This window comes from Eucalyptus grandis, chromosome 1 (genome assembly GCF_016545825.1).
Source record: "Eucalyptus grandis isolate ANBG69807.140 chromosome 1, ASM1654582v1, whole genome shotgun sequence".
NCBI lineage: Eukaryota > Viridiplantae > Streptophyta > Magnoliopsida > Myrtales > Myrtaceae > Eucalyptus > Eucalyptus grandis.
This window is the reverse complement of record NC_052612.1, coordinates 2,749,107-2,771,375: the sequence shown is the minus strand read 5'-3', so window position 1 is coordinate 2,771,375 and position 22,269 is coordinate 2,749,107. Positions and strand designations below refer to the sequence as shown.

The following is a 22,269-nucleotide window of genomic DNA, read 5'->3' as shown; positions in this document are numbered from 1 at the left end:
TCATACGTAAGAAGCCCCTAATTGTGTTCACTTCAATCCGTGACGGCGACGTTCTCGGGATCCCTGAAATGAATTTTTTTTCCCCAAAGTTTCGATGGTGCACGGGAGTGGCATAGTGTGTTTTATTCGAACGAAAATGCGCCTAGAAAGGGCGCGAATTGTGTGCACGATGAGCACGTGATTATTGTTGGCCAGCAATCAATATCGCCGAAGATGAGCTGAGAGAGAGAGTCGATTTAAAATGATTGAAACAAAATCCAAGTCCGAAAAAACTTCAGAGATGAACCCGAGGATTTTGGAAATTTTCCGGAATCGATTGTGATCCTCAAACAAGTCCAACATCTCTCCCTCTCTCTCTCTCTCTCTCTCTCTCTCTCTCTCTCTCTCCAAATATCTAATTATTAAATTATTTTCAGAGAGAGTACCGCTCAACTATTCAAAGTAGTCTCTAATCTTCACCTAAAGATGGAAGTCCCATGAAGTAATTTCAATTTGGCAATTTTCTCTTGCGTGAGGGAAATATGATCTCTTTCCTTTTTATTCTTCGATTCCAAACTCGAAAGAGGGGATGCGATTATACTTTTCTCTTCTCCCACCTCCTTATGTTCTGTCGCTATTCGTTGCATTGAGCTGTCGAGAATGCTTTATCCATTCATTCTATCTAACCATCTCCTCTTTGTCCTGCACATCATATACAAGTATACGGGTATGACTTGTTAGATAGTATCTAATTCATTAATAATATCAAGTGCCTTGTTAGATGTGATATGACCAAACATTTCACTAAACTAATGATGGATGAGATGCTTTTCTTCTAACATTTAATGCATGAGATACCTTCCTTGCATTCATTCACGGAACAGTTGGTTCATGATCTTTTACCTTATTGGGTTTTTGAATAGATTCTTTCTTCTAATAAACAAGTACGTAACTATCTGAACATCTATATACATATTTCCTACTATTCTCTCTCATATAAGTTGAAATTATATTGAGAAGAGTGATAAAGTTCAAATTGAATAGAACATGACATTTAGCTTCATTTCAGATTTGTGGAACAAATGGAATATCCGAGGCTCTGTCATACTGAGTCTCTCGCTTCAAGTCTTTCTTATTCTATTTGCACCCCTTAGAAAGAAAATAGCGAACCGCCCCATTGTATTCCTTTTGTGGTTGGCCTACTTGATGGCCGACTCGATAGCTATATACGGGATAGGGCTCATCTCTCACAACCAGGGCAATTTGTACGCTCGTGCAGCTGAAATAAACGGAGCACTTCAGGCGTTTTGGGCATCATTTCTTTTGTTACATCTTGGCGGTCCAGATACCATCACTGCCTTCTCTCTAGAGGATAGTTCGCTTTGGGGGCGACACCTGCTCACTCTCATCTTCCAAGTTGGTGCTGCCATCTATCTCTTTATGCGAATATTTCCTAGCGACAAGTTGTTGGTGATCCCAACGATGTTGGTGTTTCTTGCTGGGGTCATAAAAAATGCGGAGAGGACACTAGCACTTAATTTCTCGAGCCTCCCAAGGCTCAAGGAATCGTTGCTCCAACAAAACATCCTAAGAAGGGATGCACATTTGAAGTTGGTTGAAGAACTCAAAGATTTAAGGGATGCACATTTTGATGAAGAAGAAGCAAAATTTGCCGAGAGCAAAGTAGTGAAGCATGCTTACTTATTCTTTCAAATCTTTAAGGTCTTTGTTGGGGATCTCATGTTTCATAGTCAAGAACGCAAAATGAGCTGTGAATATTTCTGCAAAGTTTCTGCAGTGGATGCATTGAGAATCATATCAGTTGAACTCCAATTCATTTACGAGGTGCTTTACACAAAAACATTGGCAATATGTTCCAAGTGGAGCTACATTTTCCGCTTCATAGCCTTCACTGACATTGTGATGGCTTTCATCTTGTTTAGTCGCTTGAAGAAGCATTGGCTCCCTAAACTTGATGTGGAAATTACTTATTCCCTTCTTTTTGGAGGGATGGCCCTTGATGTGATAGGTCTATTCATGCTCGTTTTCTCTGATTGGACAGTTGGCAGAATGAAGTGCTACAATATAGGATCATCTAAACTAGATTCATTTTTCCATATGTTAGTATCCGCCATGAGTGACCTGAGGAAGCCCCGATTGGCCACACGTGAAGTGAAGGCTAATGCCAATGCTATGTACGCGGTCTTAGATACACCATTCATATTTCGAAGGTGGTCAGAATCCATATCTGCTTGCAATCTTTTATCCGAGTTCTTGAAGGAGAGTCCAAGAAAGATGTATAAATGCGATCGGAGCTGTGGTATCGCTTTATCTAATATTTGCAACAAGAAGATCATCTTTTATTTCCATCAAACCAGTGAGGCAATTGCCAGACTCTATGGTCCAAGGAAAAGATTAATAATTGCGAATACGAAATACGTGTCCAGTAATCTCTTTGTTAAGAAGTTATGGATCTTTATCTTTAAGGAGGTTAAACGTAAATCTGAGGGTGCGAAAACTGCAGAAGATGTGAAGCAGATATTTGAGACCAGTGGTCGTCTATTTCTTCAGAGTACACTAAGTGAGGAAATTTCTAGCGATTTTTTAGCTCATGTCACTAATACTAATTACGACAACAGTATTTTAAGTTGGCATATTGCTACTGAAATATGGTACAACAAAGAGAAATCGACAATGAGAAAGGAGGAAAGAGAATTCAGCAAGATCCTCTCTGACTATATGTTGTATCTATTACTTAATCAGCATAATGTGGTCTCCGCTGTGGCGGGTACTGCCCAGATGACGTCAGCAGAAATGCTGCTTGAGCTAAAGGGCCACATCGGGGATGCGACCAAGGATATAGAGCAGCTATGCAAGAAATTGTATGATGTTCCTCTCATAAACTTCCGTTCTACATCTGTGCTCCTAGGTGGGGTCGAATTGGCCAAAAGCATGGAAAGGCAAGGGGACATGAAGTGGAAGGTGATGAGCGGAGTGTGGGTAGAGTTGCTGTCATATGCAGCAGGTCATATTAAGGGCGAGGCACATGTGCAGGTGTTAAGCAAAGGTGGAGAGCTTCTTACCTTTGTTTGGCTGTTGATGGCTCATTTTGGTTGTTTATACAAACCTGGATGGGGCATATGTTATGAGTTTTCTCCATATGCAGTTGCATTATTCAATGCAATATCCGTATAAGGACTAGTCAACGGCGTGGGTCCTTTTCAAAGCATCGTGCCGGACAGGAAGCATCTAAACATGAAGGGCAATAAACAGCGCTCGGATTGTAGGAGTGGATTAATTTGGCCCAAGCGATGGAAAGGCCCGGGAAAGTAGAGTGGAAGGTGGTGATCGGAGTGTACATTGAGAAGAAATTGCTCCTCCTTTTCTTTTTTTCTATTCTTTGTTGCCAAATTTCAAAGGGGAGATGCGAATGTACTTTTCTACTTAATCACTCATTCTATGAAACCATCTTCCCTTTGTGCCACACCTCTTTTTAACCATAAATTATGCACATAAATATGATCTTTATGGTAATAGGCGTATACAGTTATCAGGACATGACCCAAAACATTAGTCATGTCTCGTATCCAATACACCACTCATACACTTCTACTAATCCAATCAATTTTCCCTTTGTTGATCTTGATCACATGAATAATCCCATTTTAGACGAACCAAAGCGTTGAATTAGTACTGTTTAATCTCTCCAGTTTACGATTCGCGGAAAATAGTGTGACGAAGGATTTTCCATAACATCATTTGGCTCATCGGAAATACAACACAAGACACTCATAGATTACATCATTGCTCCTTGAAGAATTAGATTCAAAATGGATTGCGGCCACTCATACATGTTTATGTTGCAGCCCTCACCTCACCGTGGCCAACGAGGGCATAGAGACCCTCACCGGTAGCTGGCAAGGGCCATGATGCACTCATTTGGATTTGGCCAAGGGCATGGAGGCCTTTGCCTATGGCTTACAAGGGTTGGCAGGCGACCAGTTGGCCTAGAGTTGGTAAAAAGGAAAAAGAAATAAAAGAAAAAGAAAAAAAGGTAAGATAAAAATTTCAAAAATTTCAAAAATTTGCAAAATTGTTCACGTTAGTGCTAGTCGTCCATCGGCCGTGTCATGTAGGAAGGGCAGCATCTATGTTAGTTATTTTCGGCCAAAATTGGCCAAAATGATTAAATTAGCAAGTTGTCAAAATATTTAGGACTAAAATGGCACAATTGAAATGCTTATGACTGAATTGAATGTTGTATAATAGGTTTATGACTTTTTAGACAATTTTCTATTTTGAAAATGCTGCAATTTTCTCTTTCCCACTATAGAATGCTAAATTGTTTTTCTCCTCTCTAATTAGTTTTTTAGCCCAATTCTTCAAAGGAGTCACCGGTCATCACAAAAGGAAAACGAAGGAGAATATCAATTTGGGAATTTTCTCTTTCATAAGAAGAGTATGCTTTCTCTTTCGAATTCTTTGATGCCAAACTTGAAAGAGGAGAGATGCGAATGTACTTTTCCTCTTCTCCCACTCCTTTGCTCCGTCGCTATTGGCAGCTCCAAGCCACCATGAATGCCTTATCTATTTATTCTATGAAACCATCTCCTCTTTGTCCTATACATCATTTGACCCATCAATCATGCCAATGAAGATGATTTTTATGGTAATAGGCGCATATGCTTATTAGGAAATGACCCTATACTTTATGTACAAGTACACCCATACGACTTGTTTAATAGTATCTAATTTATTAATAATATTGAGAATCTTGTTAGTTGTGATATCACCATACATTTCACTAAACGTACTTTTCTTCAGTCATTTAATGCGTGAGATACTTTGCTTGTTTTTATTTGCAGAATGATTATTTTATAATTCTTTTATTTGCTTGAGTTTTTGAATAGATTCTTTCTTCCGACAAACAAACAATAAACCATTTCAACATGCATACATGTACACCCATTGTTCCTACTATACGAATCGAATTATATGAAGAGGAGTGATAAAATTTAAACTAAACAAAAACATGGCATTTTGCTCCATTTCGGATATATAGAACAAATGGAATGACCAAGGTTCCATCATATTTAACTAATCATGGATGAGATACTTTTTTTCAGCCACCAAATGCATGAAATACCTTACTTGTGTTTATTCGTGTAATGATTGGTTCATGATTCTTTCACCTTCTTAGGTTTTTGAGCAGATTGTTTCTTCTGACAAACAAATAAGGAACCATTTCAACACGTAAACATATACATTTCTTAGTGTTTCTTCTATACAAACCGAAATTATTAGAGAAGAGTGATAAAATTCAAACTAAGCAAAAACATGGCATTTTGCCCCATTTTGGATCTGTGGAACAAATGGAATGTTTGAGGTTCCATTATATTGAACTAATCTTGGATAAGATACTTTCCTTTAGTTATTGAATGCATGGAATACTTTGTTTGTTTTTATTTGCGTAATAATTGGTTCACAATTCTTTCACCTTCTAAGTTTTTGAGTAGCCTTTTTTCTTCCAACAAACAAACATTTGAGTAGCTTTTTTTCTTCTAACAAACAAACAAGGAACTATTTCAATATGTATACATATACATTTGCTAGTGTTCCTTTTATGCGAACCGTAATTATATAGGGAGAAGTGATAAAATTCAAACTAAGTAAAAACACGGCATTTTGCTCCATTTCGGATTTATGGAACAAATGGAATGTCTAAGGTTCTGTTATATTGAACTAATCATGGATGACATGCTTTTCTTTAGCCATTGAATGCATGAAATACCTTGCTAGTGTTTATTCATGGAATGACTAGCTCCAATTCTTTTTCCTTCTTAGGTTTTTCAATAGATTCTTTCTTTTGATAAACAAATAAGGAACTATTTCAACATGTATGCATATACATTCCTCACTATTTGTCCTATATGAATCGAAATTATATATAGAGGAGAGATGAAATTTAGACTAAGCAAAAATTTGGCATTTTGCTCAATTTTGGATAGGTGGAACACATGAAACGTTTGAAGTTCTGTCATATTGAACTAATCATGGATGAGATACTTTTCTTATGCCATTTAATACGTGATATACCTTACTTGAGTTCATTAGCAGAATGATTAGTTAGTGATTCTTTTACCTTTTTAAGTTTTTGAATAGATTCTTTCTTCCGACTGTCGACACTTGAATTTTTACCTAATAATCAAATATGCATCTTTTGTAATAAAACATAACAAAAATCGATAATAATAATAAATAAATAAATAAAACAAGCCCAATTCGGCCATTTAGGGGTTGTTTGGTAACGTTTCGGGAACACCCATTTCTATTTTTTTGTTCGTCGGAACAGAAATAAAAAAAATAAATGCGTTTGGTAATTTTTTTTTTTGTTCTTGGGAATAGATTTAGAACAGAAACAAGAAAAAAAAAGTCGTTTCATGTTCTTGAAACAACTCAAGAAATAGATTTTTTTTTCTTTTCTTCTCTTCCTTTTATTTTCTTTCTTTTTCTCTTCATTTCTTCTTCCCTAGCTGGTCACTAGCTCGACGATGGTCAGCAATTAGCCGGACGAGGCCCGGCGACCTCGCTAGAATCTCGTTGGCCCCGGCGAGGTCGTGCCGAGCTTGCCGGCCACCGACGAGGCTCGACTTTGCCTAGATCTGGCGGCTGAGCCTCGCCCGGCCACCACGAGGCCGGGCAAAGTGGCCGAGCGTGGCTAGGCTCGACGTTGCCTGGCCTCGTGGTGGCCAGGGCGAGGCCGAGCCTCGCCGATGGCCGGCGAGCTCATCCGGCCGGTCACCAAAGAACCGGCTAAGAGGAAGGAGAAGAAAAAAAGAGAAGAAAAATGTAATAAAATTATTAATATATTAAAAGCAATTTTACGTCACAAATTTTTTGGGTTGTACCAAACGTGTTTCTGTTCCCGGAATAGAATTTTTTATAGTTACCAAATGCCTTAAAATACTCGAAACTGTTCGAGAACAAAAATAAAAAAATGTTTCTAAAAAACTGCTTCCGAAACTAAACATTACCATACGCACCCTTATTCGGTGGCATTGGCCCAATTCATAAAACCCAATTTGCCTCACTTGGACCCATAAAAAAAAAAAACATGAAATTGAAGCCCTCGGAGCCTCATATGATAAAATAACTTCTTTCTCTACGGCCCAAAGCTTTAAATCAATTAGGGAACACATTAAAGAAAGCCTTCTCTCTCTCTCTCTCTCTCTCTCTCTCTCTCTCTCTCTCTCTCTCTCTCTCTCTCTCTCATTTTGTGGCGCATAGATATCAGAGTAGGAGCAAAAACAAGATGAAAGGCGTGTGTGAGAGATGGAAGCATAACGAAACAAATTGGAGCGGGAGAGACGGCTGCAACAGATTCCCTTCTCTCTCTTGCGTCTTCTCTCTCATCCCTTTCAGTTTTCATCCAAAGCAATCCGACGTTGCCGGTGAATCGCGCTTAGCTCTCCCTGGTTCTATTTTGTCTTCTGGCGAAGAAAACTCAAAGAACTTGGATTTTGTTTCGAGGCTTGTTCACTGGCATCGACCACTAGCGAGCAAGCCATCTTCGACCTACACCGTTCACTATTGTTGAGTCGTGCAGCGTCACCCCTGTTTTGCTCTGTATCTTGATCCGGGATCTCGAAGAGTTTCATTCTTACTCGATCGGCTTTACGTAAAAGATGATCTTCATCAATGAAGTATCTAGGAAATCTATTTGAAAGAAACTAAAGGAAGCAAAGAAATTGTGACTGGATACGAAGAATTTTGGAAGATTTTTGTATTCTCTCTTCAATGGTTTCTAATGTACAGTCCCCTATAGATATAATACAAGATGTACATAATGAATGTAAGTAAAGGATTCTATGAATCAATCTAAATCTAAATCTAATCTTTAATTGATTTGTGTACAATCGTAATCGGATCAGATCCTCTGTCAAATATCACAAACAATTGCCACATATCTTCCAACACTCTCCCTCAAGCTGGTGGCTTGTAGATGTCCAAGATGCCTAGCTTGCTCAATAAATATGCGTGCTGTTTTTGACACAAGGGTTTGGTAAAGATGTCTGTAGGCTGTTTTGTCGTCCCAATTCCTCGTCTTGATCACTCTTTCTTGAATTTTTTTCTCATGTAAAATGACAATCCACTTCTATATGCTTGGTTCTCTCGTGCACTATAGGATTTGCTACAAGTTTAAGAGCCGCATCATTATCACAGAATAGCCTCGTTGCCCCCTTGTACTTGTACTCTGAGATCTTTAAGTAGACCTCGTATCCACACTATTTGGCAGGTGGTTTTAGCCATAGCTTGATACTCTACTTCTGCTGAAGACAAAGACACGGTTGGTTGTTTCTTGGTCTTCCATGAGAGTAGTGATTCTCCCAATTTAATGCAATATCCAGTGATCAATCTTCGACTCATGGGACAAGTCACATAGTCTGCATCACAATATGCTGTCATTTCCATGTTACATTTCCTGGATAGGAGTATCCCAAGTCCTGGACACTTCTTTAAATATTTGACGACTTTCAAGGCAACATTCAAATGAGATTGCTTTGAATTGTGCATGAACTAACTAAGTGTTTGTACCGCATAAGAAATATCAGGCCTAGTCATAGTCAGATATATAATTTTTCCAACGAGCCTTTGATAACCTGATGGATCTCGGAGCGTAGGATCATCATTTTGAGACATGCCCTTATCATAATCTGCGGTAGTCAACTTAGTGTTTTGCTTAATGGGAATGACAGTTGGCTTGCATCCTAATAGACCTACTTCTAATATAATTTCCAATATAAACTTCCGTTGACTGAGGGAAATCCCTTGGTCAGATCGGGTAATTTCGATTCCAAAGAAATATTTAGGTTCTCCTAGGTCCTTAATGTGGGAAGTGGCATGCAAATATTCCTTGAAACTTTCTATGGCAGCTTTATCATTTCCCATAATGAGAATGTCATCGACATATATCATCAAATAAATAGATGGCATACTTTTAGTCCGTGTGAATAGAGCATAGTCATGTTTGGACTGCTTGAAGCCTGCTGTTGCAAGAGCATTCGCAAATTTTGCGTACCACTGTCTGGATGCTTGTTTCAACCCATAAAGAGATTTACAAAGATGACATACTTTATTTTCCCCGTCTCCATAAGCCCTGAGTAATATCCATATAGATTTCTTCGTCTAAATCACCGTGAAGAAAAGCATTATGCACGTCCATTTGATGTAGAGGCCAGTCATGAATAGCAGCAACTATCAAGAATGAACGGACTGTGACATCTTTGGCTACAAGAGAGAATGTCTCGTGAGAATCAAAACCTTCTCGCTGGGTGAAGCCCTTGGCCACCAATCATGCCTTGTATTGTTCAATGGAGCCATCAGCACGATATTTAATTTTGTAAACCCATTTGCAGCCAATCGGTTTACGATTAGGTGGCAGCGATACAAGATCCCACGTTTGATTCTTAATCAGTGCTTGTAATTCTGCTTCCATGGCCTTTTGCCATCGTTGATTAGTAGACGCCTCATCATAGCTAGATGGTTCCTTATCTTCTGATAGACGACTAATGCAACATCTATGTTCCAGTGATAATTTATGAAAGGAAACATAGGATGAGATTGGGCATTGAATACCTGGTGAATTGAGAGTGGCACAAACATAATCCTTTGTCTAGGTTGGAGGTCGTGTAGCCCGACCAGAACGTCTTGGAGGATCGACTTTCGAAGGGGAAGATATTGTCTCACTAGAGGGCGTTAGCAAGATATCCTGAATTTCCTCATCAACAGTAGGATCTTCTAACGAGTTCCCCAAGATACTTTCTGAGATCAAATTCTCATCTGAAGAAGGTGTTGTTGCTAGAATAAGTGTAGGGACAGAAGGAACATTCGTCAGTGGTGCTAGTGGTATGTAACCAGAATCTCCAGATAATGCTTTGTCAAATAAGAAGCTACGAGGGGTGGTGATTATCCCTGAATTTTCATTCGGAGATTTTTTCTCACTGAATGGAAAGATGTTCTCATGAAAGACAACATTTCTACTTACCAAGAATTCCTTTGTAGATAGCTCAAGAATCCGATACCCATTTTGTAGGTTGGGATATCCCATGAATATGCAACGCCGAGCGCGAGGACTCAACTTGTCCCGAGGACCCACTGTCATGACATAACATAAACATCCAAAAACCTTGAGATGGTTCAGCTCCTGTTTCTTCCCAAATAGTAGTTCAAAAGGCATTTGCCCATTGAGTATTTGAGTGGGCATGCGGTTGATTAAATAAGCTATTGTGATAACACAATCTCCCCAATAATCTTCTGGAATTGATGGTTGGAATTTTAGGGCACGTGCGACTTCCAAAAGGCGGCGATGTTTGTGCTCAACTACTGCATTCCGTTGTGGCATATAAATGCATGAGCTTTCATGTTAGATGCCATGAGATGAAAAGAGTGAGGAACAATCATGGTGAAAGAATTCTCTCTCGTTATCAGTACGGATCCGCTAAATGGATTTTCTGAACTGATTCTTGGATAGTGCAATGAATGTTTTTAAATGAGAATAAACTTGACTTTTAGATTGCATAAAAAAAATCCATGTTGCATGAGAATAATCGTCTACTATTGTAAGGAAGTAACGAGACCCATCATGATTTATTATATGGTAAGGTCCCCAAACATCCACATGAATTAATGAAAGGATTTCACTAGGACAAGTACTACCAGATGGATTTGCAAGAGGACATATGAGACATTGAGGACAAAGAAAGGAGGCACCGTAACCCATTCTTAAATGCATAATGAAATTCTTATCATTGGTAGTCAAGTTACACAATGATGGCTTATTTAAGGAAGTGCGGGATAAATCAAAATTACTTGGAAAACTTGTTTAGAAAAATAGTCCTTCAGAAAGACTACCCCAACCCATCAGTCTGCTAGTCGAAAGGGCCTGAAAGAAACATGTGTCAGAATCGAAGAATACGCGATATGAATTTTTTTTGCAGACTCTTGACACAGAAATGAGATTAAATTGGAACTCTGGGACATAAAGAACGTTTTGAAGAGTAATTTAAGGACTGAAATTGATTGTTCCTTTCACACTAACATAAGTGATATTTCCACTGGGTAATTGTACGAAAACAAGAAAATTAAATCCTTCATTTATACTCGAGAAAAATCCTTTGTCACATATAATATGATCGTTTGCCCCTAAGTCAATAATCCATGCCTTTCTTGAAATAGAATTAATCAAGCAATACGTGACACGTGAAAAACTCCCTCCTTTGTTGGAAGTATTCAATTTTGGCAACGCCTGCATCAACTATTGATATTGTCCATATGTAATAAGTTGGTCAGCATTCTGGCCAATGGGTCTAGTGAATCTATATGGATATTCCTCAGGGCTTATGGAGACGGGGGAATAAAATATGTCATCTCCGTAAATCCCTTTATGGGTTGAAACAAGCATCCAAACAATGGTATGCAAAATTTGCGAATGCTCTTGCAACACCAAGCTTCAAGCAGTCCAAACATAACTATGCTCGCTCTATTTATTTGATGATATATGTCGGTGACATTCTCATTATGGGAAATGATAAAGCTGCCATTGAAAGTTTCAAGGAATATTTGCATGCCACTTTCCACATTAAGGACCTAGGAGCACCTAAATATTTCATTGGAATTGAAATTGTCCGATCTGACCAAGGGATTTCCCTCAGTCAACGGAAGTTTATATTGGAAATTATATTAGAAGCAAGTTTATCAGGATGCATGCCATGACTGTCATGTTCCCCTGTTTGAGCTCACTGAGTTCTTGCATGAGGGAAAAAATATTCACTCGGTTCAGTTTACCATACATCTCTTTGATGTTTTCCCACATATTTTGAGCGTCCTTTGTCGGTGGAAGTCCGGCCGTGACTTCTGGGGATATGCAATTTATGATCCAAGTACAGACAAGTTGATTGCACTTCCTCAAGTGTCGGGCTAGGCGTTCATCGAGAGGGATTAAAACGGTTTCATCGAGAAACCCATCTTTATCCTTCGTTACCAGTGCACGCCGAAACTCCTACAACCATCTGGAGTAATTTTCTAGCCCGGTCAGCTGTTGATTGATTAGCCGCAGTTCTAGTCCGTCGGCGGTGGAGACGAACATAGGGTCGTCGGGTTTTGGTCGTCTAGTGAGAGCCACCGTTGGATACGGTAGAAATCCGAGTGAAAATCCGAGGTAGGGATTTGTTCCCATACCCGGATTATTCGACCCGGTTCCATAACTTGCATTGAAAACGGCCGGATATGGATTCGTTCCAATACTCGGTTCGTCTGATCTAGTCGCCAGCCCCGTATTTGCTGATTCAACCCGATGGTCTAGCTTGCCTCGTTTACGGTTGGTGGGCTGCCGTCGGGTTGGAGGGAAACTCGTTGGCCTTGAATCCCTTGCAATGATGCATTTGGGCTTGGCCCAAACAACCATGGCTTGGGCTGTATCTTAAATGGCAGCCATTAATAAGGATGGCCCATCATGGGTTGGCCCGAGATAGGTTGCCCCAGATTTTTCTTTCTTTTTTTGGTAACCAAGGAACCCCGTAAGCCGACAACCGGCAAGCAAACCCCTGGGAGCGACTACGGGACCCACCACCACGCACTCTGTGCACGAATTCCCTAACGGCGCCTCGGGATTCGAACTTCTCCCCTCCTAAGGGGAGAGAGCCGAGCCACTGGGCCGATGGTGTTGCCAGATTTGTCTCGAGCCAAAAAAGTTTGGATATTTTGGGCCCGAGTAATTTGTTCTTGGGGTCTAGTGACATTAATAGCAAGAGGTGCATCATGGTTCTCTGGAGATTGTGCTGGGTTTGTTCTCATGGATTCTCATCGGAGGCTGAAGGTAAATTCTGGGTCATGGTAAAAAAAAAAAACGGAAATTGATTCCTTTGCTAAAGTGTTGACTCTTCTACATAGGATTGAAGATCCTTAGTAGCAATCGAGACGAGGAGAACGGAAGCAAAATCAGGAGCTTCATTGCTCGATACCATGAAAGAAACTAAAGGAAGCAAATGAATTGTGACTGAAGATGAAGAATTTTGGAAGATTTTTGTATTCTCTCTTCAATGGTTTCTAATGTATAGTCCCATGTAGATATAATACAAGATGTACATAATGAATGGAAGTAAAGGATGTTGGAGAAAACTCCTTAACTGTTTTGAAGTTGACAAAACATTTCCAAAGTCTAGTCTGAAGACTTCCAGACTTTAGTGTCAAATTAAAGACCGCCGTACTTTAAGATCAAAGTCTCGCCATCACCGACGATTTCAGATCAAGAATGAAGACTTATCTAGATGCAAGATTATATTTATTTCTTTAAGGATTTGATTCGTATGGTTTATGGATGACTTTATGGCTGGATTTAGTACCTACATAATTGATTATCCTTATTGGAATTAATTCCAATAATCAAATCTTTTGGAAGACAAACAAACTTGGAAAGTTCTACTTATGGAAACTAAGATTCTGATTGTATGGGTGAACGGAATTGACAGGCTTTCATCACAAATTATCAAACGACTCGAGATCTCCTTGATTGATTTGTCCAATGGGTAGATTGGAAGAATTCCTTTGGAAAGTGCCAACGGTCGTGAAGCTATGAATGAGTATTTAAGGCAAAATTTCTAGTTGTTCGATAGTGTGTGTGTGAAAGAAAATTTTCAAAATCTGAAACTTCCTAGTTCTTTGCTATTTCATTCATTGAGCTCAAAGTTGTATACAAAAGAGAGAAACTCGTAGTGAGACTTTGTGAGAGACCAGTAGAGACTTTTCACTGAGAAGTCGAGATCACAAAGTTGTAAAATATCTTTTGATTCTTAGTGGAATCCAACCAGTGGGCTGTCAGCGCGGAAGAGTGAACGTAGGCTTGATCTGAGCCGAACCACTATAAACCTTGTATTTTTATTCTCTTCCCTCAACTCCTTTATTTTGATTCGTAGCTCTAATTAACTGTTTAAGTTTAAACTCATTGATTTTATTTGAAACTGCTAAAGGTTGAAGTCATTCTTAGTTTGTGATTTTCTATAAGCAAATTACTTCTACTGAACTTTGCGAAATTTTTTTATCACACCTATTCACCCCCCCTCTAGGTATTATTACTAGCCCTTTCAAAGGATTCTATGAATCAATCTAAATCTAAATCTAATCTTTAATTGATTTGTGTACAATCGTAATCGGATCAAATCTTCTGTCAAATATCATGAGCAATCGCCGCATATCTTCCAACACTATTCTTAATCTGCTCACCTTTTGAAGCTAAAACCCAAGGTTAGTTGAATATGAGCTCATGTTCTATCTTCAGATGCTCTTCGTGTTGGACAGTGACCGAGAATTCTAATTTCTGTTTTTGAAAGACTTGACTGCTATTGAAGTTCATCTGATATTCCGAACCTGATGGTGTGGTTGCGAATCAATATTTCGCTATACTCAGGGCCGAGATGCTTACCTTCTGCTTGGTGAAATGCTCAATTTAAATCAGAGTCATTTAGTTCGTTCTCGAGTGTGTCTTCTACTTATTGATTGCTAGTTGTAGTCGAGTCTTATCTGAAACTAAAACGTTGATGAAATAACTTTTCCAAAGTCGAGTAGAGCCGTATGGATCCTCTTGTCCATTTGTTTGTCAACTGAACATGCTCTGTTACAACCTGTTTTGATGAAGAAAGGTAATTAAAACATCATGTTATTAGAATCAAATTTGTCCTATTCAAGTTTGCATCATTGACTGCAGAAATTTTGAAAAGATTTCATATGGATTTGGTCTCTACTCTGAACTTTTATGCCTTTGTTTCACTGCTCAATCAAATGCATGTGGTGAGTTCGATGAAATGCCTTAGAGGCACGGCTGAAAAATGATCGATGAAATTATCAGATCCGAAAACATGTTGATGTAAATTGCTTGTTTTCAATTGATTTGTTAAGAATTCAAGTCCGATTCCAGTCATATTTCGTTGTATTTAAATCTGAATGTCAATTTTTCTGGTGTTTTCGTTCTATGTTTTGCATATATTCTTGGGACGTCTCCGTGGAATTCACAGGTGAGGAAATGCCCGAGGTCAATGTCATGCTTATGGATTATCTGGGAACGTTCACGATCACTTCCTTGTGACGGTTTGATTTTTGCATCTTCATCTCGGGATTAGGTTGGTAAGTCATGGATGTAGGTTTTATGTTCAAAGAATGGTAATGGCGGAAGTTGATGGCTGATGGCCATGTTTTGATGATTGGCGATGATTGGAGGTTGATGATGGCGTCGAGAAGTGACATTTACAGAAATAGGCTTAGTTTAGTTGATCTTCGAAAATTGTTAAAGGAGGTTCTGAGAGGTTCTGAAATTGGCTAATGGGAGTTTTCTGGTTCGTCTTTCACTTGAGGAAGACAACGAGAGAAAATAAACAAAAAATGAATAATAGAAATAATAAAAGAGGATAAAATGAATAGAAGGAATAAATGAAAATGGGGCTTGTAAGAGAAAACCGGCTTAGCTTAGTCATGTTCAGAAATGGCTTCGTGAAGTTTTAATCGAAGTAGGGATGGTTAATGAGTCATTTAGTGTTATTATGTGCATTGTTGCTATATGATTGTATATGAAAGGTATTATGTAATATTTTTGTCACCCATATATTAGTGGTGATAATGCCTTGTGTGTCAAGATACCTCATGGTTCGGGATGCCTCGTTAATCAAGATAAATTGGCAATGACAAGTATGAAACATATTATACACACACTCACCTACGTATATCGGTGATCTAATGTGTGGTATTTGCGCATAATGAGATTTATATGTTCATCTATGTGCATTCGAGTATTGAATTGTATATAACTCATGACATTTTGCACAGATGGATATAGTCATTTATATGTGGAGGCAGCGTGCAATTTATGTCCTAAGGCTGCGTTTGGTTGTCCGGATTTCTAAAAGGGATAGGACTGGATATGATAGGATAAGAAATCCATAGATTTCTTCATATCCCATCAATTGTTTGGTGAACTACGAATTTAAAGTCGGATATCCTCATATCTTATCAAATGTACTGTTTGGTGAACTACGGATTTAAAGTCGGATATCCTCATATTTGCAGGTTTAATATTCACAAAATCATCCAAAACAATATATCTTTTTCAAATTAGCATATTCTCATCGAATTTCATGATTACGCATCGTAATAATCTTTTTCGTTACTTTGAAATAATCTTTTGGATAACCCCTTCAACATCAAACATTTTAGAATAACCTCATTGAATGAAAATCGTATGAAAGTTATATCACTCATAAGTAAAAAACACTTTACAAAGACAATTACTTAAAAAGTCGACAGGAAGGGAAAGCATATAATCTTAAGTATCATAATAATGTCCATTTGTGATAAAAAAAAAAATACACACTAAAACGAGGTAGCAAGAGATAGATACAACTTGTCAATTTTCCCTGTTGCAGCAACTAATTTGCTCAATAGAGTAGCAGCACGTTCTCAAGAAATCCTTTCGCCCAAGCAAAAACCCAGAAAAGAGGGAAGAAGAAAAAGCAAAGAAAATTCAAAACCTAAGCAGATTGAGACTGTTGTTGCATATTTCCATGCCAAACCCACACAACATCCTTCAAGGAAGGCTTCAAGTCATGGTCGCAAAACTCCTGGTACTCCAAAGTGTCCCCCGCTTCTTCGTATAGATAAGTTGTTGTCTATGGTGAAACAATTGCTGTAGGAGATGCAGTAGCCTTGGAAATCTGGGTATCAAATAACCGAACCAAGAACGAACAATTCGCGTTGAAGATATCAAATATTTTGCACAAAAACAGAAAGGCCTTTATAAATCTACAAATTCAAAACTACCAAGAAGACGATCTCCAATCAACCAGCAAAAAAAACAAATAGAACTACAATTCTGACCTACGTAAAATTCGTTAACGTTAGAGAGAGAGAGAGAGAGAGAGAGAGAGAATGATTCTTTACCTTTGAAAATTCGTCGCTTTCGTAAAATTTCGATGAGAATCGAAGAGCTATTGAGGAGAAGGCTTCAATGTCGATACGTTGGAAACAGAGAGACGTTTGTGGGTGAACGACGGAGAAAGAAAAAAAGCGTAGGGTTTTATGTTTCGGATAAAAGAAATCCTATCCGACCTTATCCCACCTCCCCCCTCGGATTTTTTTATCCGGTTTATATCCCGTCTATATCTAGCCTTATCCTATCCTAGACAGCTACCAAACACGGGATATGATCAAACATATCCTATCCTGGTTTTTATCCGGTCGACCAAACGCAGCCTAAAAGTATTGAAATGAAGTTTGAGGAAAAGCTTTGGGGAGAAAGAGATCAGATTTTCAAGGGTCAAATGAATGGAGTTTTCGGATTCCATGGGCCTCTTTGTGTGCGTAATAGATTTGAGGAATGAATATCGATAAAAGCTCATTGCAGCTACTGTGGAGCTCTTGTTGAGGAAAAATGAATTTTTCCTATGTATATATGAACTGGATTGTCTTATTTGTTAGCGGACAACCTCTTAGGTATCATGCTAAGATAATCGAGATAAACAAGAGAGTAACTCATGTAGAGAAGTCAATATATATTTTAGATTCAAAAGGAACAAGTTAGTAAGACTATTCCTTTATTCAAAGTCTTATGGCAATATCATGATTTTGAGAAAATAAAGTGGAAAGAGAAAATGAGATGAAATACAAATATTAATAGTTCTCTAATTGACAAGATAAATTTAAATTTCAAGGATGGATTTTCTTTTAGGGAGATAGAGCTGTGAGATGCTGAAATTTCTTCATTTCCTAATATTATTTAGGAGATTAAGATGATAAATGGTTTGCATGAATTATTTGATAACACTATTGATACATAAATTTTCGCGAAAATACTTCTCATGCATTCCATAAGAAAAATTAGGAATTGGTTTCTACATAGAAATTTTTCTACACTTAGAAATTTTCATTCAGCGCATATGCATCGAATGTTGACTTAGGCGAGATCGTGGCCAAACCAAATCGGCTGCGTTTGGGAGTAGCTTCTCAAGGCTACTTTGAAGCCCCAAGGATCTTTGAGCCAAGTATGGGGTGTTTGGCAAAGAATTTTCAAGGCCCCTTTGCAAAATGTCAGCCTTGTGAAGGCTGAAAGCCCAAGGCAGGTGGGAGGCTGCCTTGGGCTTTCAGCATGCCGAAAATGCTGAGGGCGAGGGGCTAAAAAAAAATTTTCTTCCCAAATTATCCTTGTTGTTTCTTCGTTTTTCCGGTTTTGCCCTCTCATCGTCTTCTTCTTTTTGGGTACTGTTCATCTTCTTCGGGGAGACCTTGCTCGCGCCAGCCACTGTGCCGGCAGCCCTCGACCGCGCCAGCACCACCCGCACCGGCACCCGAGCCGCCGACCACTGCGACGCCAGCCCTCGACCGCGCCAGCACCACCCTCGCCGGCGACCCTTCGGCGAGGGTCGCGTGACCCCGCTCGAGAGGTCGCCGCGAAGGTCGCGACCGCGACCCATTTGGTCGCAGATCCGGTCGCCGGCCGCGACCTTCGCGCCTGCGACCGGATGGGTCGCCGGCCGCGACCTTCAGCGACCTTCGCAGGTCGCGACGCGGATCTGCGTCGCCGGCCGTGCCAGCGACCTCCGCGGAGGTCGCGACCTTCGCGCGACCCATCCGGTCGCGGATTCGGTCGCGACCACGCCGGCCGCAACCTTCACGCGCGACCGGATGGGTCGCCGGCGACCTCTCGCGGCGCGGTGGGTCGCCCGGCCCGGATCCGGGTCGCCGGAGGTCGCCGGAGGTCGCCGGGGTCGCCGCGCCGTGGAATGCCGCCGCCTTTGCTGGTTTTCATTTTTTTTTTTTTTTCTTTTGATATTTTTTACAAAAGTCATTTGTCCCCCAAACGCTATTTTGCTCAAAGGTACTTCACAAAGGGCTTTTAAATTATAATTTACCAAACACAGTTTGCATTTTGGAAAACACATTTAACTCAAAGATCTTTGCATTTTCCTAAAGACTTTCCCCAAAAGTCTTTCCAAACGCACCCATCGTACCCTCTTCTTGCTCATTTTGTTGAGATATGGAACTCGCGTGGGGCATCATCTGTACAAGTCTAGATTTGAGATTACAAAACCCAAAGGATAAGAAAAGGCAGAGACGTTGGGTCCAATGGGATAAAAAGCAGAACCAAGAAAGCAGAGATAAGAAATGGAAGAAAACGAGAGCAAGGAATGGGAGCGCTTGGTGGGGTGCACGGGCAGGCTGACAATAGTGTAGATGAAAACGGGGAAAGAAAGAAATTAAAGAGGGGCTTCCATATACGTGGAAAAAACGGGAGAAATGTAGAAGATAGCTATAGCTTGTGTAATCCTCATGCCAGCCACCACCGTGACCAGCTAGCCGTCGCGCCTCCATAGCTCAGCCGCACCGTAGCCCCACACGCCCTGCCAATCTTCCTTGCCCGTCCGCCAGCCGGCCTCACTTTTGGAAACGAAATTCCCTGATCCTCAACTGAACTAGATTTGATCATTGAGTCGCCTAAATTGGAATTATTGCAATCTAACATGATTTTCTTGAGATTTTTAGGCATAATCTCGATTAGGAAATTTTCCCATCTTGAGTCGTGCATCATATTGCGATGTGATCTTTAAGGCTTAAGTTCGGATCTCAAAATGGTCGTTTCCTATTTTGAGCTCAATGAATAGTTTGTTATGGGTTTAATATATTGCATGTCCTTGATCTAGTAAATATTCCTATTAAAAAATACAAAAAAATTTACATTACATGTTAGGATAAACTATTTTCCTAGTCTGCAATTGCTCCTCTAGGACTCATGTAGCAACTTAGGAAATTTCCTAATTTAGAATAAGGTTTAATCTTAAATTATTTTTTCCTTTGAATTAGATAATTACATATTTTAGGTTGTCTCCTACTTTAGTTTAAAAGCAAATCGTGAAAAATATCATATAGAATCAGTTGCATCTATTGACATCTCATTGTTGCCACGTCATCGTTGCCATTGTAATTTTCACATTGAAGAAATTAATAATCTAGGGATTACATTATATATTGAGTTTAAATTCTTTGAATTGTTATCGTACAACCCAAATCTGGAAAATGTTCGACCCCAAAAAAAAAAAAAAAAACCTTTGGAAAATGAGTGGGTTTGGGCTTAAGCGGATCGGGCTCCATTTTTTACCGGGCCCACACCATTTCTTACCAACGGTACTCTCTTAAATGTCCAAGGATTCCTTTCGAAATTTTTATACTTTCAGTGTTCCTTTCAAGAAAGATCATATTAAGCACTCAAAGATTAAACAATAGTAAATATACTGTTTGAAATAACTCATTTTTACTGTAGTTTCAGCTATAGAGAAAAGAAAAAAGCGCATTGTGACCGCACAAATTTTATTATACATCGTAAAAAGCCAAAAAAATTTCTATCATATATTATTCTGGTGTTGTTACAAATTGTCTAACCAATCGTAAGGTGAAGGGTCCCCTAAATACGGCAAGGCTAGGCTAGGCGAGGCGTCGGGCGAACCTCATTGGTCACAGTAAGAGAATTTTTTTTTTTTTTTTAAAAGAGGAAGAAAAAGAAAAAGGAAATAAGGAAATAATTATTTTTTTAAATAAAAATAAAATTTATTAAAATTGTTTACGTTAAGATCGGTTGTGCCACGTAAAATGACGGATGTCCATGTGAATTTCAATAAAAATTAGCCGGATTAATTCAATTGATAAAATGTAAGATGATTTATGACTCAACTAGTAAAATTGAAAGGTTTAAGATTGAATTGATAAAAATGTAATATGTTTAGAATTTTTGGACAATTTTCTCTATTTTCCGACTGTCGAATGCAAAAATTGTTTTTCTGCTCAATTCCTCAAAGCAGTCCCTGGTCATCTTCATCATCAAAAGATGGGAAGTCCCATGAGAGAATTTCAATTCGGGAAATTTTTCTCTTGCGTAAGAAGAATATGCTGCAACTATAATATTCTTTGATGCCAAATTTCAAAGAGGAGATGCGAATGTACTTTTCTCCCCACTCCGTTGCTTCGTCGCTATTGGCAGCTTCAAGCCACCGTGAATGCCTTATCCATTCATTCTATGAAACCATCTCCTCTTTGTCCCCACATACTTTGACCCATCAATCATGCCAATGAATATGATTTTTACGTTTATTAGGACATGATCCCAAATATTAGTCCCTCATACGCTCAGAATAATTCCACCAATTTCCCCCTTGTTGATCTTAATAAGATGGATCGTGCCATTTTAGACCAACTAAAGCATCGAATTATTATTGTTTAATCTCCCAATTTACGATTCACGAAAAATAGTGCAACCAAGAGTTCCTATAGCATCAATCAGCTGAAATACAACCCGAGATGCTACATAGATTACATCTTTTGTTCTTTGAAGAATAAAATTGGAAATGGTTGAAATGGAGCCATTCCGAGAACCAAAAGAATGACTAGTCAAGACAGAGTTTTTCTGGATTGAAGTTTCCATCAACTAGATCGACTAGTTGAGCTTTTCAATTTGTGTTGTTATTCTCGGTTTATACCTTAGAATCAGTATTATAGAAACGTCTTGCATGGGAAAGAAAAGGAACAATCAAATCGTCCTTGATAACTTTGTTCATAGTGTCAGGTCTTTCGTATCTTATAAGTTCATTTTCTGCTTCCTCTGATTTATGTAGGACTTTTTAACAAATCCTTGAAAATTTCTCAAACTTCTTTTCATTTTTTTTTCGAAATATTGATATTTGTTAATTAAACAAAGGAAAGCCTTGTTATTGAGTGCAGACAAACAAGCCCTAAATCACTCCATTTGGCTATAATGATGGTTTTTGTATTTAATTTGCATTTTCGGTGCAAATTTCATTTTGAAAAGAAAATAAAAACCGAGTCACATTTCTTATACCAACAAATTGAAAGACAAGTCAAATTGATCCCGGTGCTCTTTGATTTGAATCAATTTGTTTTTTTTATTATAAATAATTGTAATTGATTATGACCGTATCAATTTCAATCATCATCGATTTCTTTCGGTTGTTGCCAAAACCTAGCTTCACTCTCCTTTCCATTCTACGTATCTTGTTTTTAGACAACCAGTTAATTCATTATTCTCAAGGTTGCAATTGATCATTCTTCTCTTCCATGAGAAGAGTACGGTGCGTCTTTTCTATTCCTTGATGCTACATTTGAAAGAGGAGAGATGCGAATGTACTTTTCTCTTCTCCCACCTCTTGGGCTCCGTCGCTATTTGTAGCTTGTGCTGCCACGATTGCC

General features: G+C 39.0%; 1 protein-coding gene across 1 annotated transcript; it reads left to right on the top strand.

Moving 5' to 3' along the window:
- The first annotated feature begins 1,026 nt into the window (after positions 1-1,026).
- Positions 1,027-3,174, top strand: LOC104428069. Its single transcript, XM_010041068.2, has one exon. It carries the CDS (start codon positions 1,027-1,029, stop codon positions 3,172-3,174), a length of 2,148 nt encoding a protein of 715 aa, XP_010039370.2.
- The last annotated feature ends 19,095 nt before the right edge of the window (positions 3,175-22,269 follow it).

Coding starts and splice junctions, on each gene's coding strand:
- LOC104428069 (XM_010041068.2), top strand. CDS start 1,027: ATGACATTTAGCTTCATTTCAGATTTGTGGAACAAATGGAATATCCGA.